At 32.5% G+C, this 15,839-nt stretch overlaps 2 protein-coding genes across 2 annotated transcripts; one reads left to right on the forward strand and one right to left on the reverse strand.

Annotated features, from left to right (window-relative positions):
- Positions 1-3,530: 3,530 nt before the first annotated feature.
- LOC135138391 (uncharacterized) lies at positions 3,531-5,644 on the reverse strand. Its single transcript, XM_064068361.1, has 5 exons — positions 5,358-5,644; positions 5,180-5,290; positions 4,042-5,126; positions 3,937-3,991; positions 3,531-3,767 (listed from the first exon to the last, which is right to left on the reverse strand). The coding sequence occupies exons 2-3, from the start codon at positions 5,250-5,252 to the stop codon at positions 4,048-4,050; spliced, it is 1,152 nt and encodes a 383-aa protein (XP_063924431.1). The 5' UTR covers positions 5,253-5,290; positions 5,358-5,644; the 3' UTR covers positions 3,531-3,767; positions 3,937-3,991; positions 4,042-4,047.
- A 3,163-nt stretch (positions 5,645-8,807) lies between these two features.
- Positions 8,808-11,950, forward strand: LOC135138501 (fatty acid synthase-like). Its single transcript, XM_064068475.1, has 9 exons — positions 8,808-8,837; positions 9,564-9,616; positions 9,807-9,962; positions 10,012-10,263; positions 10,313-10,454; positions 10,509-10,861; positions 10,912-11,224; positions 11,282-11,545; positions 11,606-11,950. The coding sequence occupies exons 1-9, from the start codon at positions 8,808-8,810 to the stop codon at positions 11,948-11,950; spliced, it is 1,908 nt and encodes a 635-aa protein (XP_063924545.1).
- The last annotated feature ends 3,889 nt before the right edge of the window (positions 11,951-15,839 follow it).

Below are 15,839 nucleotides of genomic sequence, written 5' to 3' on the forward strand. Positions count from 1 at the left end.
ATTTGTGATTAACTAATTTATCCCTAAACTTATCCTATTTCTGTCCTGTAAATATTAGATGTATCACGTACAATCTATCATTCCGCCACTTCAACTGTCAAATCAAATCCTCGTCAACTGCTGTTTTCAACGACGTAGTTGGAAGAAACCACTATCTCCCAGTGCACCCATTCTAGATGGTGCCATAATTTTCGAGGTGGTGTCTTTTTATCTCAATTGTGATGATTTTTACTTCCCGAGCGTAAGCAAAGGAAGTATTGTAATCGAGTCCGTCGGCCGACTCTCTACTTTTACGTTTTCTCGATCTTTCATGCCCCCTAGAAGACGAAGAAATAGGTCTGCCATTTCCGTCTGTCTGTCCGTCTGTCTGCCGTCCAGGATTTTTATTAGACAGATAATCTCCGAAAGTACTGGACCGATTGTTGTGAAATTTTGTACTTATATTAGGAATATCATGTAGATGGTAAAACGCTAACCAAAATTTGTCTAATCATCCCCACCACTAATGCGATGACGTCACTTCAAAATTGTACATAGTAAATGGGTTTTAAATTGTATAAAATAATATAGTCCTACAAATGTAGTTTACGACTCCGAATTGAGTTTTCACCCGAAACGTCCAAATTTTTGAAAAAAAAATCAAAATTATAAAACAACATTTTGAAATTTAATTTTGAATCTGCTAACCCGAATGCTTTGAAATGTTGCAGATGTTTTAAAGCTATAAAGAGCATCATAAATCTTTAGTCAAAATATATTTGGTTATGCTCTCCAAAAACTTGATGACGTCAGCTCAAAAGTTTGCCGAATAAATCATATCTAAAATGAACAAAATATGATGAGTCTGTACTTGTGATCTATCACTCCATTCATATTTTTTGGATTTGCATATACAGGGTGACTCAAAAAAATTAATGAATGCGTAAATTTAATTTACTGATTCACTCAAGAACTACAAAACCGAATACTTTGAAATCTTGCAGATGTTTTATGGTTATAAAGAGCATAATAAATGTACGTTCAATATATATTTGCTTATCCCCTCTATACAATTGATGACGTCAGCTCGAAAGTTTGCCGAATAAATCCTATCTAAACTGTAAAAATATGATGAGTCTGTACTTGTGATTTATCACTCCATTCATATTTTTTGCATTTGCATGTACAAGGTGACTCAAAAAAATTAATGAATGCGTAAATTTATTTTATTGATTTAATCAGGAACTACAAAACCGAATGCTTTCAAATCTTGCAGATATTTTAAGGTTAATAAAGAGCATCATAAATGTTTAGTCAAAATATATTTGCTTATCCCCTCCAAAAACTTGATGACGTCAGCTGAAAAGTTTGCCGAATAAATCATATCTAAAATGTACAAAATATGATGAGTCTGTACTTGTAATATATCACTCTATTCATATTTTTGGATTTGCATATACAGGGTGACTCAAAAAGATTAATGAAAGCGTAAATTTATTTTACTGATTTACTCAGGAACTACAAAACCGAATGCTTTGAAATCTTGAAGATGTTTTAAAATTATCATAAGCATGGTAAATTTTTGATCAAAATGTATTTGGTCGTACCCCCTAAAAAAATTATGACGTCACCACAAAATTTTGCTGAATAAATCCTATCTAAAATGTACAAAATGTGGCGAGTCTCTTCTTGTGATTTATCATTCCATTCAAATTTTACGATTTGCATATACAGAGTGACTCAAAAAATTAATGAATGCGTGAATTAATTTTATTGAGTTAATCAGGAACTACAAAACCGAATGCTTTGAAATCTTGCAGATATTTTAAGGTTATAAAGAGCATAATAAAGGTTTAGTCAAAATACATTTGCTTCTCCCCTCCTAAAAATTGATGACGTCAGCTTGAAAGTTTGCCGAATAAATCATATCTAAACTGTACAAAATATGATGAGTCTCTACTTGTGATTTATCACTCCATTCATATTTTTTGCATTTGCATGTACAAGGTGACTCAAAAAAATTAATGAATGCGTAAATTTATTTTATTGATTTAATCAGGAACTACAAAACCGAATGCTTTCAAATCTTGCAGATGTTTTAAGGTTTATAAAGAGCATCATAAATGTTTAGTCAAAATATATTTACTTATCCCCTCCAAAAACTTGATGACGTCAGCTGAAAAGTTTGCCGAATATCATATCTAAAATGTACAAAATATGATGAGTCTGTACTTGTAATATATCACTCTCTTCATATTTTTGGATTTGCATATACAGGGTGACTCAAAAAAATTAATGAAAGCGTAAATTTATTTTACTGATTTACTCAGGAACCACAAAACCGAATGTTTTGAAATCTTGAAGATGTTTTAAAATTATCATAAGCATGGTAAATTTTTGATCAAAATGTATTTGGTCGTACCCCCTAAAAAAATTATGACGTCACCACAAAATTTTGCTGAATAAATCCTATCTAAAATGTACAAAATATGGCGGTCTCTTCTTGTGATTTATCATTCCATTCAAATTTTTTCGATTTGCATATACAGAGTGACTCAAAAAATTAATGAATGCGTGAATTAATTTTATTGAGTTAATCAGGAACTACAAAACCGAATGCTTTGAAATCTTGCAGATATTTTAAGGTTATAAAGAGCATAATAAACGTTTAGTCAAAATACATTTGCTTCTCCCCTCCTAAAAATTGATGACGTCAGCTTGAAAGTTTGCCGAATAAATCATATCTAAACTGTAGAAAATATGATGAGTCTGTACTTGTGATTTATCACTCCATTGACATTTTTGGGATTTGCATATACAGGGTGACTCAAAAAAATTAATGAATGCGTAAATTTATTTTATTGATTTACTCAGGAACTTCAAAACCGAATTCTTTGAAACCCACTGCGAAAAAAAAACAATCATGCAGTCGTCACGTTTCCGACAGCGAGGGAAGTACTGTCTAAACTCTTTAGACCAATTTTTTTAAATACAAAATACTTATTTCTTTACAAGAAATTAAAAACATGATGATCGTGTTGTTCAAAGAATTCTATGTATACTAAGGAATAAAGTCACAATATAAAAAAGGTTTTCGATATCTCGATCTTTCAACATTTCAATTTTGGGAATCCTTAAATTGCTGGATTTTTAAAATTTTCGATTTTTTAAATTCTAGATTTTTGGATTTTTGAATTATTCGATTTTTAAAATGTTTGATTTTAGATTCTTCACTTTTTCGATATTTTAATTTTTCGACATATATTTTAGATTTTGACCTTTCCGATTTCTCCACTTTTCAGTTCTCCAATTTTACCACTTTTTAATTTTTCGATATTTTTAAATTTACGTTTATCAGTTTTTTGTTGTTTCTGTTTATCGATTTTTGGACTTTTGGAAATGTTCTATATGATAACTAAAAAATAACTCAAAATGTTATAACTCCTGGTAACGGGTGTTACCGATTCTTAGACAATAAGAGTGTTAACCTGAAATTAATAACATTTATTTTAGAACATGTAATAGAAACAACTGTACCTTTTGTAGTTTATGAAAAAATCCAATAATTTTTGTTTGCGATTTTTTTTTTAAATTCTTGGATCCTATTTGGGGATATATTTTTAGGAAAAAGAACTGAATGAATTCCCATGTTAACGAACTTTTTTTTGGATATTCCAAATTAAACATGAAATATAAGGCAAACATTTCGTTTAACGCTTGATCCATCTCTAAATATGTATTAATAATTTCTTGTTCCATGACGATATTGTAACGCTTTGTTCCATCACCTATAAAAAGAGTTTTTAAAGAAATAAACTAACCTTATTCATGAGTTCGTAAATACATCAATTAAAGCAACTTCTTTATAACAAAATTTTTACTATTCACATAATAATCAAGCATTCAAAATTGCGAATTGTTGTGAACAGTTGTGATTTGTATATAATAAACTCTTACCTTCGGTCTTTGTTATTATTTTTGGTGATATTATGTCTTCTAAACTAGAGAAATCCTGGAATTATATTATTACTATTTTTATTATTATTTATCAAAACTTACTACCTCTTCTTAGCTGAAAATTTCACATACGTCTTCAGCAAAATATTTGAAAATTATACTTAGAACACATTTAATAATTTCATTATTTTCCGTTGGTCTGCTTTTAATAATATGTCTCTTGATACCAAAATTAATTATGTTTTCGGATTTCAAAAATAAATTTTTAGATAACAAATCTATACTTTTATTCATTAATCTTTTGAAATGGAATTTAATTCCAACTGACTTTAGCAAAATTGGCCATTCATTTTTGATATCAATTACAGTGGGAGTTTTATTAATAAAATATCGTTGGTGTGCGTAATTCTTTTGTAATAACTCCATCACACTCTCGTCAGAACAGTTTTCCAAATCAATTTCTTTTAGTTTTTCTTTTATTTCATTGTCTTCGTTTGAACCACATGGAGATGGCTGCCAATCCACGCAACCTGCTTTTGCAGACAACAACTTGTTTCTTTTATTAATTGGGACTGGGAGTGTTGATTCAACTGGGGAATTTCTTTTATGTGTAACTTTTAGGTATTTGTACCTTTCTTTGAGCTGATTGCAGATAGTAATGAAACCATTTCCAATTACCATCCCGTCATCGTCATAATCTTGGAAAGATTCAGGATATTTTGCCACTAGTTTATGAGCGATGATTTGAAAGGTCTTTGTTGGTATTTCGTTACTTATATCTAACATATTATCAACAATAACGTTAACAACTTTTCTTCTGGTTTGTTTATCGCACTGACTTTTTTCAAGGGAATCGATAGTAGATCGTGTTAATTTTTCCCAAGGAATCTTAAAATGAATCCAAGTATTTTCAGAAACGTTTAGCCCTTCACTGCTAGTAGACGGTATAGTAAGAGTTGAGTCGCTGCTTAATTTTTTCTGTTCTTCAGAATCTAATGTTGTAGTACATGTGGGTGAGGAAATTTTAGCAGTGTCATTACATGGTTGCCACACTTCATTTTTCTTTAATAACAACAACACTTGATCTTGAATGGTTTCCAAATTTATGGAATCATCATCAACTTCAGTTCCGTCTGACTCTAAATACAGCTTAAGCTCATCTGATTCGTGTATATTTAATTTTCGACTGGCTGCAGTATTTTATTCAAACAATTAATTGCATAAATTAATTATATTTGGTTACCTTTAGAAATAAGTTCCTGAAGAAGACTCGCATTCGTGCACTGCAACAAATTTTTTAATTGTTCGTGCTGCATTCCAAACCTTGAAAACTTTCATTTTTGTACATCAAGTGCTAAAAAAAAAAGATGCAAACAAAAATTGAAAAAATTTCATCGGTACAAGTTATTAGATTTGGGTACCTTGATAACATCTGTATTATACAAAAACTGCTTCCAATATATTACAGATTTCTTAACCATCCCAAAGAATAAGCGACACGTGGACTCTTCATTGTTGACTTGATGTTATCAAGGTGAATATGTGTTCCAAAATATTTTTCAAAAATATTATTTATCTTTACTTTTTTTAATAGATGACATCCAATATAATATTTAATAATGTGGTTTAGGGGCGTATAATTATATAAAAGCGTATTGTACTACATTTAGTAATAGAAGGAATATTTACGAACAATGATTATATTTTCCGATATTAGTATTAAAAAAAGTAATGTTTCAACATATCACTCTTCTTCAAATGGGGCAGATTTGAAAGAAAAAAGCACTTTTTCTGCAGTTACGAATGTGAGCAAAAGTTGGTGTGTTATTAAATCATCTATGTGTTTTCCGATAATTTTTTTCACATCAGTACATGTTGATGTCTCCAATAAACCTGTGACAGAATTGTAAGAAACTTCCATTGTCGAGCCAACAAAAAATACGTCTTTATATGTCTCATTAATAATAATGAAAACAATACAGAAAATAGAGTAGACATTATCGTCAAATTTAGAACTACACAAATGCATTCCCTCACTGTACTGAGTTCCCTTAAACGAAATTTTTTTAGAAACAAATAATTTACCACGGAAATTACAGAAACGTGAAATGCATGAACGAATATTTTGTTCATAATTTTCAGATATATATTCATTTGCATCATTAGCATTGACCAAATCAGAGAAAAGCGTACCATTTGATGTATGCACAGCCTGCAGTAATTGATGTTTTTCTGATAAATGGCGAATAATGTTTTTAAAACTAGTCGAATGTTTTAATATACTTTTAAAGTAAGTGTTTGCTCTCAAAGCGCAAAGTCCAAAGATGTCGAAGGGGACCAAATTTTTTTATCAAATACGCATAATGCAAGAAATAGTGGTGCTTTGCTCTCAGATTCACGTCGGGAAATAATTTAACTCTCATTTCCACATATTCGTATATTGATCTTCTCAAATTAGCCAACTGAGCAACAGAGATTTTAAAAGCAGTCAAAATGAAATGAATTTCACGTAATTTTAGAAGCATTGTCCAACAAGGATGTTCAATACGAAGATCATGCGTAGCAAACGGAAATATTATTAACAATCTCAAATTTTCAGAAGCACTACCCGTAAGTTTCTTTTTGTCTCCTTTTTTAATGGTCGGGATAGATTCGTAGCGACTTTCATTTAAGAAACGAAGTTTTTTTAATCGATTATTAAATGTTTCGTAAGTAAAACAATTTTGTGTAATAAGCTTTTCTAAGCAAAGTATGAAATCGTACTGAAGAACTCCTTCATAAATATCATGGGCTATACATGGAAGTAACCCAGGATTGCAAACATGAAAATAAGTACATTCATTTAAAATGGAATCAGACTTAACTCTCTTACTTGGTGCTCCTGTTGCCGATGCTAGAACAACGTCTAATTCGTGGGTAATTTTGTTTCTAAAACAGAACTGAGTTGAATAATTAATTTTTTTCATGATATCCTCTTTTGAAATGTAACAGTAACGGCATGGAAAATGTGTGCTGCTAAAGTTTTCAACAAACCCGCCGATTTGAAGGGTACCTTTAATAACCTCGCCCGTTCCAATTTTTATGCCTTCAGTTTCTAAAATTTTGATGTCGCTAATAATTGGTTTGCAAATATTTTTAAAACCATATTGCTTTACTACAGACTCTAAACAAAATGCAACCAATTGTATTTGATCAACTTAACTTCGATAGTGTGGTGGGACATTGCCAAAACACATATATATACCTACAATTTTGTGCACTAATCTAGACGAACCTAAAGGGTTGCAGACTTCAAATGCATCTTGATAAAGAATGATTTGCAAAGCATTGGAATATTTTTGGAAAAATACATTTTGTCGGTAGCACTCGCCATCAGAAAAATCGGAAAACACACCAGATTTTGATTTTCGAATCATTTTAAATTGTTTATAAAAATTGCTGTTTGACATTAAAACTTTAATAGTTTCTAATATAGGCACGTAACAGTAGAAACATTTTTTTGAACCTTTTTCGTCAAGAATAATGTCAACAGGAGCTACGTAATTAAAGTTTTTTTTGATAAAACTTTTTACGTACATAAGGCGACCTCAACACACTAGACAAAGGATTGTGTGCTTGATTAAAAAGATTATGTTTATTTACGATTTCAGATATATCAATATTGAATTTTGTTTCTACTATTTTGGAAATATTCTTTAAAGTTAAATCGTTCAGGTTGGCAAGATTTGCGGTCATTAGTTGCAAAGTAGTTTCGGTCATAAAATATTTCGCCTGCAATGTTAAATATGCCGAAGCCAGAGATTTAATGTAAACTTCGCTGAATAATTTTGACAAATTCACTTGCTCCTCTACAATTGCTGTGTCTGTAAAAAATTGAACCGTTTCACACGTCACGTTACCATCTTTTTTTTCAGGATTATTATGTGACGAATCTTCACACAGTTTTTGATTTTTGTCTCTCTTGCCATATTTTATTGCTGTGTAATGTAAACGATAAAAATGACGTTTCAAAGCACTGACGCTATGAAACACCGTAATATTTATGCAGTTCTCAAAGGGACACTTTACTTGCATTCCACCCTGTATGTGATCATACATATGATTTAATAATTTATTATATGACGATTCTATTTCAAAATAACAAAACTGCACATTACATTTATATGGTGACTGAGATCGGTTATTGTTTATGTTTGACCTTACAGATTCATTTTTATGTTTCCGATACACATGCATTTTAAAACTACGGTAATTAGTGTGTTGCTGTTGACAATTTTCGTATCTGCACAAAAATCTTGTCTGCTTTATCTGCCTATGATAATACTGATGTGAGTCGTAGTCTCTTAATGTGGGCAATTTTAAATTGCAAGTGTAACATTCAAAGTTCGACATTGTCACGTAGTTTTCTACGAAAGAGAGCATACAATGATAATTCAATTATAATAAGATACTTACCCAAATAAACACTGTATAATTGTATAGCAATGTAGCCAATTACGCACCAACACCACACGTGTATTACACTTCTTGTCATCTCTTCCTATATTATCCAGTTATGCCATAACATGTGCTGAATTGCGAATATTGTTCCACTGCTTGTCGCAGACGAAAAGCGGGAAAGGTCGTGATTGGTAAATTCAAGGTTAAGATAAACAGGACTGTATTCGCACCGTGCTGGGCCGGTTTCGGAAAAAAAATTCAAAATCGCAGGCCCATGAAATAAAGGTACACATACCCGTTTTTATTAAAACAGTTTCAGATATTATGTACACATGTAATAAAAACGCCAACAGACGGCAGACGATAGACAAACGAAAACGGGAAACCAATTTTTTCATATTCTTTGGGGGTACATGAAATGTCGGGAAAACATGAAAGTAGCCATTCGTCAAATGGCCCTAGTACTCGGAAAGTGATATGATAAAATAAATTCATCGAATACATTGCAGGTTTGATTGTGGTTTGAACTACGTAAGCTGGGGAATATTGTATATACTAGGGTCCATTCGCCGACCCTTCGACTATGAAAAATGAATGATGAATCAATGAATCTCCTGTTTTTTTATTCATATAGTTTCTCTTTATTTGAACTTTTAAATCAGAGACTAGATTTTTCTACTGTACTCGAGGGGCGATGGAAGTTCGATTTAAATAACCTTAGACCAACTTTTTTATAGTAGAAAGTGACATGTAAAAGATTTGTTTTCGTGTATTTTTGTGTTACATTTTATGTAGGAATTTTACATTTTAAGTATTAATTTTGCTGACCAGTTTAAAATTTACTTATTGGAAATAATAATTACACACAAGTCCATTAATATTCACACTTTGATGGTAAAATTTTCTATAAATAGAGTAACTTCTCTCATTTATAGTAAAAATACTTCGAATACGTGTAAAATCCCACTTTAAAGTATAAAATAACTCAGAAAAGGTAAAAACCCTTCATTCATGTAAAAACACTCGTATAAAATGAGTAAGATTTCAATTTTTGTAGGGTAAAATTACACTAATTTTTTTCAGTGTACTGACCCACTGTCGATTTCCACTACACATTTTTCCAATTATTATAACGGTTACTTCTGATCGATCTCAAAGTTCTCTTGTTTTCTATTGCCGCCTTTAAGCTGAACGTGCTGAATCCCTGTCATTTCTTTGCCAAGTACACTCCCACTATGTGGCACGTACCAGCATGAACTCTTTTTGAATTTACATTTTTTTGGGTCGTGCAATTCTCCGCATCTAAAACAACCTTTATTGTCTGTGTTTGATGCCGAATATTTTGATAAGGTGCAGTCTTTATTTTCATTTTGTGTTGTTCATAGGACAGTTTAATTTTTTTAATTTTTTTTTAATTTTTGTTTTTTTAGTTTCCATTGTGACGTGCGTTACACCTATGTCGTTATTGGGGGTCTAGGTGGAGTTGATTTAGAATTAAGCGACTGGTTGGTCCTGAAGGGTGCAAGAAAACTAGTTTTAAGTTCGAGATCGGGTATTCAAACTGGTTACCAACAGCAAAGAATACAGTAAAATATAATCTCTACACGCAGTAAAGATATTCAATAGCCATTTTAGTATTTGGACATCATACGGCGTCGAAGTTAAAATTTCTATGAAAAACGTAACCACTGAGCGAGGATGTGAAGATTTAATTAATGAAGCAACTGAGCTTGGACCTATCGATGCTATTTTTAACTTAGCTGTGGTCCTTACAGATGCACTATTTGGAGATCAAACTCAAGAAACTTTCGAAACTTCGTTCGCACCTAAAGCTCGCGCTACACTATATTTGGATCGAGTCACTAGGAAATTGTGCCCAAAACTAAGGTTTACTTGCAACTTCAAAGTACCGATTGATTCTGACCATATACTTTAGGTATTTTGTCATATTTTCGTCACTATCTTGTGGTCGTGGAAATCCGGGTCAGAGCAACTACCAAATTCTGCTATGGAACGAATATGTGAGAACCGAAACCGAGAAGGATTACCAGCTGTGGCTATTCAATGGGGCGCAATCGGTGATGTACTTAACAAATTTTTAAAGATTTATTAAGATTGCAAATATTTTAAAGGTCGGTTTGGCGGCAAAAATGCAGAAGGAGAATAAAGAGTTAGCGTTTGGTGGTATCGTTCAACAAAAAATTTCAAGCTGTCTTGAGGTGCTAGATGTCCTGCTAAACCACAACTATCCAGTTGTTTCTAGTATGGTAGTTGCCGAAAAACAACAAAAAAATAACATTCTTAGTGCAGTAGAAACGGTTGCCTATGTTTTGGGAATAAAAGACTTGAAAAAGATAAGTCACACTACGACATTTGGGGAACTCGGTATGGATTCGATGATGGGTGTAGAAATTGTTCAGCTTTTAGAAAAAGATTTTGGAATCTACTTAACATCTAGAGATGCGAGAAATTTAACATTTGCAAAGTAATTATTATGTCTTTAACAAAATGTTGTAATTTAGTGCTGAATTTCAGATTGGCTGAAATGGAAGAAGGAAAAATGAACAAATTTGCAGAAGTTTTAGACAAAAAAACAGAAGAGGGCGAAAATTTGTTCATTCAGTATATTCCCAATCGCGAAACTGTTCATTTGCCTGCTGTTAAATTAAATAGTCATATAGACTCAGACCTCGAAGCTCCAATCGTGTTCGTATTACCAGGAGTGGAAAGCATTTTCAAGCCACTGGAATATTTGACGAACACATTAAAAGCACACGTAGTAGGAGTACAGTACAGTTATGACAATCCAGAGGACTCTATTAAAGAAATTGCACAAAACACACTACCGGTTCTCTAAAATTTACATATTCTAAAGTTAATTTATCTTATGTGCTTATATTTTCAGCATATAGAAAATTATTTATCCAGAGACAGCTCCTTCTACATTATTGGATACTCATTTGGAACTCTAGTCGCTCTAGAAATGATCAGTTTGTTGGAAGAAAAGGGCTATACTGGTATCCTGATTTTAATCGACAGTTCACCAGCTTATTCATCTTCTTCTTTAAAAAAACACTTCGCGCATGAAACGGACGCCCAATTTCAAACCGCTGTTTTGATGAAAATCTGTACTCTTTTGATTCCGTTAGATGTAGTTTCGCAATATGAGGTAACTGGTAAATCGCTATTTGCATTGATGTCATCATGGTGCGCTATCATTTTTTTTTAGGAAATGCTGAAGTGCAAAAATTTTGAAGAACGAATCGATTTGCTTTTGTCTTTGATACCTCTCAAAATAAGAAACGAAGTGAATTTAGAAAAGCAAGCTTGCATCGCACTGTATAACCGTTGTAAAGCTGTGTTTGACTATACGTTTGAAAATAAAAAAATCCAGTCGTCAACACATCTGTTCAAGGCAAAATATCCCATGGTTGACGAAGCAGATGATTATCAATTATCAGAAGTAAGCGATAATGTGGCACAAGTGACTGCAATAGATGGTGACCATGTAACAATTTTGAAAAGTCCAGGTCTTGTAAAAGCTGTTAGCAAAATAGTGGTACTAAAACAATAGCTTCACATAAATTAACCATCATAGATGATAGAGTTTATTTTCCTTTTTTATATTACATAGGCTAAAACCTGCATGCAAGCAACCGAAGCTACGCTGTCATAACTTACTGTTTTACAGCGTGCCGAGCCGTCACTGGAAAGGTATATTTTCCGCCGTTCTCTCCTGATCACAGTCAAAAGCGCATTCAAAACATGCTTTCATAGTAAAAGTACGATAATAAAGAGATAAACGATCGACAAAATAGTTTTATTCATCCACTTCCGGTTAAATTTTCCTGTCTGTCAATAAAACATGTGGTAATTTTGATAAAAACTGCAACAGTGGATTTGTGGGGGATCAACCTTTTCTACACGTATGGCATTATATAAAAACGCCACAGAAAACGTTAAAATTGTGTAAGACACGTCTAAAGTTTCACATATCCAATAATAGGACAAAAAAAAATTGTTGCTCAAAAAGTCAAGGCCATTTAAGCAAAAGTAAATTTTCGACACCTGATTACAAAAAGTGGCAAGTCACAAGTCAATCCAAAAAAGTGACAAGTGAGTCGAAAATAGCTATTTATCATATATCTAATAGTACTATATTGCTAACTGGCCTCAAAAGATTCCGAAAACATAACGATAGAGCAATATATCGGACCTCTCTGTCTCTCTGTGGTACTAAACAGTACTGCGCATGCACTCGTACTTGGTTGATTTGTAGTGGATAGCGTGACTGGATGCGTTTTGACATTTCGTACTTTCGCTTCTATTTTGTGTACATGCGCACAGACCCTCGGTACTCTTAGAGACAGAAAACAACATCTTCCGTCTCTCTCTGTCCGTGAACACCGTTTCTATGTTATTTCTGAAGAGCTAGCAATATAGTACTATTAGATATATGCTATTTATGCAGTAAGAGGTAAAAGTGACACATTTTAGTACACGACGTAAATTTGCCCACCGAGGCGTTAGCCGAGATGGGACAACACGTCAAGTAACAAATCTGGACATTTTGGATAAAAACTCAACACGGAGTCATAAACTACATGTTTAGGACTATGTTATTTTATACAATTTAAAACCTACTAAAATACTATGTACAATTTTGAAGCGTCATCATATTGCATTAGTGGGGATGTTTAGACAAATTAAACAAGATTATCTGTATAATAAAAATTGGAACGTTAGACTGACGGACAGACGGACAGACAGTTGGACAGACAGACAGACGGAAACGGGTGACCTACTTCTTCGTACTACTTTTCATTAAGAGCCATATTTTATGAACTGTAATCATTTCAAATATTCTGACTACACAGCAAATTACTGGAACAATAGTAGTATCTAAAAGTATAATCAAAGCTAATGGTGTATAAAATGTTATTCTTTTTTGTTCTCCTGAACACTCAATAAACAAATTACGTGAAAACAAAACTACATATTCATCTCTGGACAGAGACGTTAAATATTTATTAAATTTTTAAACATTTTGTTTGTATTTGATCACTTCATGAATATTTGTTTTAAATTGCTAATACACTAAATTTCCGTTTTTCTGTTTATAAATATGTGAACATTTCGTAAACAAAGTAATCGACTATTTTCTTCTTTATATAACCGCACGTCGTGTATTTCTTTTGTGTCTATTTCCGTTTACTTTGTTAACGTTGTTGCGTAGATCATTATGAATTTAAACGAAATTAAAGAAAAAGAATTACTTAACGCCAATTTTCGATATGGTCGTTGGTTGTCCTCTCCTCCAGCTGGCGAAGAAGTGGTCATATCTGGCATGTCTGGGCGTTTTCCTGAATGTGATAATGTTTACGAATTACGAAACAATTTGTTTAACAAAACAGACATGGTTACTGAAAATGAAAAAAGATGGAAACTCGATCATTGTGATTTACCGAAACGAAGTGCTCACATTAATAATATTGACAAACTGGATGCTGGCTATTTTGGGTTACATTATCGTCAAGCCCATAATACAGATCCTGCTATGAGAGTTTTGATGGAAACGGCCATAGAAGCTATTGTAGATGCTGGTATAAATCCGTTGGAGTTGCAAGGAAGTAAAACTGGCGTATTCGTCGGTTTTTCTTATTCAGATGTGGCGAATATTGCCTTATTCGGAAACCCTGAACCGCAAAAGTTTTCCATTACCGGGTAAGAAAATTTTATTCACAAATTTCAGAAGTAATAGATTGTGAAATTAATTTGTGTGTGCCCATTTTGTTTCGTAAAATATATATTATTTTTAATTTTCGCTAATCATCTCCGCCAGCAATTTTATGACGTCATCTCAATGAATTGTATTTTAAAATGATTTGAATGTTATACAAAAATATAATCCTACATTTGTTGTGTTAGATTCCGCTTTTAGTTTTTTCGCTAAACGTTCAAATTTTTGGGTTAATTTATCACTAGAGATCGGATGTCTAGGTTTAATTCTTTTTGTGAAAAATGTAAGCACTTCAAAACTTTTTTATATCTGTAACTATGATACAATTTGGAGTCATTTGACACATTTCTTTTTATGCTTATTTGCTTTTTTTTCAATTTTATGCATATTAAAACTTATATGCTTATTTATTGCTTTTTTCGACGAATATGAGTTTTAATGCATATTTGTTCAAATGCCGGCCTTGTCGGGATGACAAATACTTGTTAGTTAGGCCTATCGTGCCGTATGCATTTTACCTGGACTTGACCATTGAAGTACACTTACTCAAGACCCTTTCTGTGAATAGGTTCCGGTCGTTTGGGTAATAAAATTTTATTATAGGATTGGAAAAATACTCCATAGATTTTATGACTTTAAATCCTTACTTCCGTTGATAATGAATTAAAGCTTTTAACCAGATGTTCTTTTTTGGCATTTTGCGGCAAGACCGTTAAATATTTTTTAGAAAAAAGGATTACTGTACCCAACTACCTACCTTAAAATTTTTCTAATGGAACCTTTTAAGTAAATGAACCGTTTATTTCACAACCATCAGTCTATCGCATCTGTCGTAGAACAGTGTTATACGTGGTTCTCCCTCGTTACATGTTGAGTTCTTTTTGGTAATATTACTAATATTTTAAAAGAATGTCGAAAGTAAAATCGACGCCGGATGAGTGGATAAGGGATTTTCCAGAATTAAAATTAGAAAACAACAAAATATTCTGCAGAGCTTGTGTGAAAACCGTAAGCCCACTAATTTTTTTTTATCTATTTTCCTTTGTTAATCCTGTATATGTACGTTGTTTTAGATTCAAAGTGATAAAAAGTATAACGTGACGCAACATGTCAGAACGACTTTTCATGTAGAAAGGAAGAAGTTTCTAAAATTAAACAGCAGACCATACATGAATCTGTTGCATCTACTTCCACAAAAGATGAACAGTTTCAGTTTAATTTCGATTTATGTAAAATGATGATCCAGTCCAATATACCTTTAAAAAAATTGGAGAAAGGCCCTCTTCAAGAATTCCTTGAAAAACACTGCAATTGACATATTCCGGTTGAAAGTACTCTCCGAAAAAATTATGTAGGCCCAGTGTTTCAGCAAGTTTACAACGAAATTAAACATCGCATTGGAGATAATTATATTTATAGTTCGCTGTCGATGAAACAACCGATAGTTGTGGAAGATACGTGGCAAGTTTAATTGTTGGAATCTTAAATGAAAATTTCCCTAGTCGAGGGTATGTAGTAAGATTGAAAATGTTAGATAAAACAAATGGCAATACGATTACCAGATTTGTAAATGAGAATCTTACGTCACTATTTTTGCCAAATGCCGTACCGGCGAATAAAATTTTATTGATGATCTCGGATGCAGCTCGTTAAATGTTGAAAGCAGGGAATAATCTAAAAATATTGTACCCCAATTTAATTCACTCTACTTGCATTGCCGAGG

This window comes from Zophobas morio, unplaced genomic scaffold (assembly GCF_036711695.1).
Source record: "Zophobas morio isolate AGI-343-1 ecotype UQ-CSIRO unplaced genomic scaffold, CSIRO_AGI_Zmor_V1 ptg000030l, whole genome shotgun sequence".
Taxonomy (NCBI): Eukaryota; Metazoa; Arthropoda; class Insecta; order Coleoptera; family Tenebrionidae; genus Zophobas; species Zophobas morio.

Bases quoted from the DNA above. Each gene is read 5' to 3' on its own strand.
- LOC135138391 (XM_064068361.1), bottom strand. From the start codon at position 5,252: ATGCAGCACGAACAATTAAAAAATTTGTTGCAGTGCACGAATGCGAGT. The intron at 5,127-5,179 runs GTAACCAAATAT...AAAATACTGCAG, and splicing joins TCAGGAACTTATTTCTAAAG to CCAGTCGAAAATTAAATATA.
- LOC135138501 (XM_064068475.1), top strand. From the start codon at position 8,808: ATGAAAGTAGCCATTCGTCAAATGGCCCTA. The intron at 10,862-10,911 runs GTAATTATTATG...GCTGAATTTCAG, and splicing joins AGAAATTTAACATTTGCAAA to ATTGGCTGAAATGGAAGAAG. The intron at 11,546-11,605 runs GTAACTGGTAAA...ATTTTTTTTTAG, and splicing joins ATGTAGTTTCGCAATATGAG to GAAATGCTGAAGTGCAAAAA.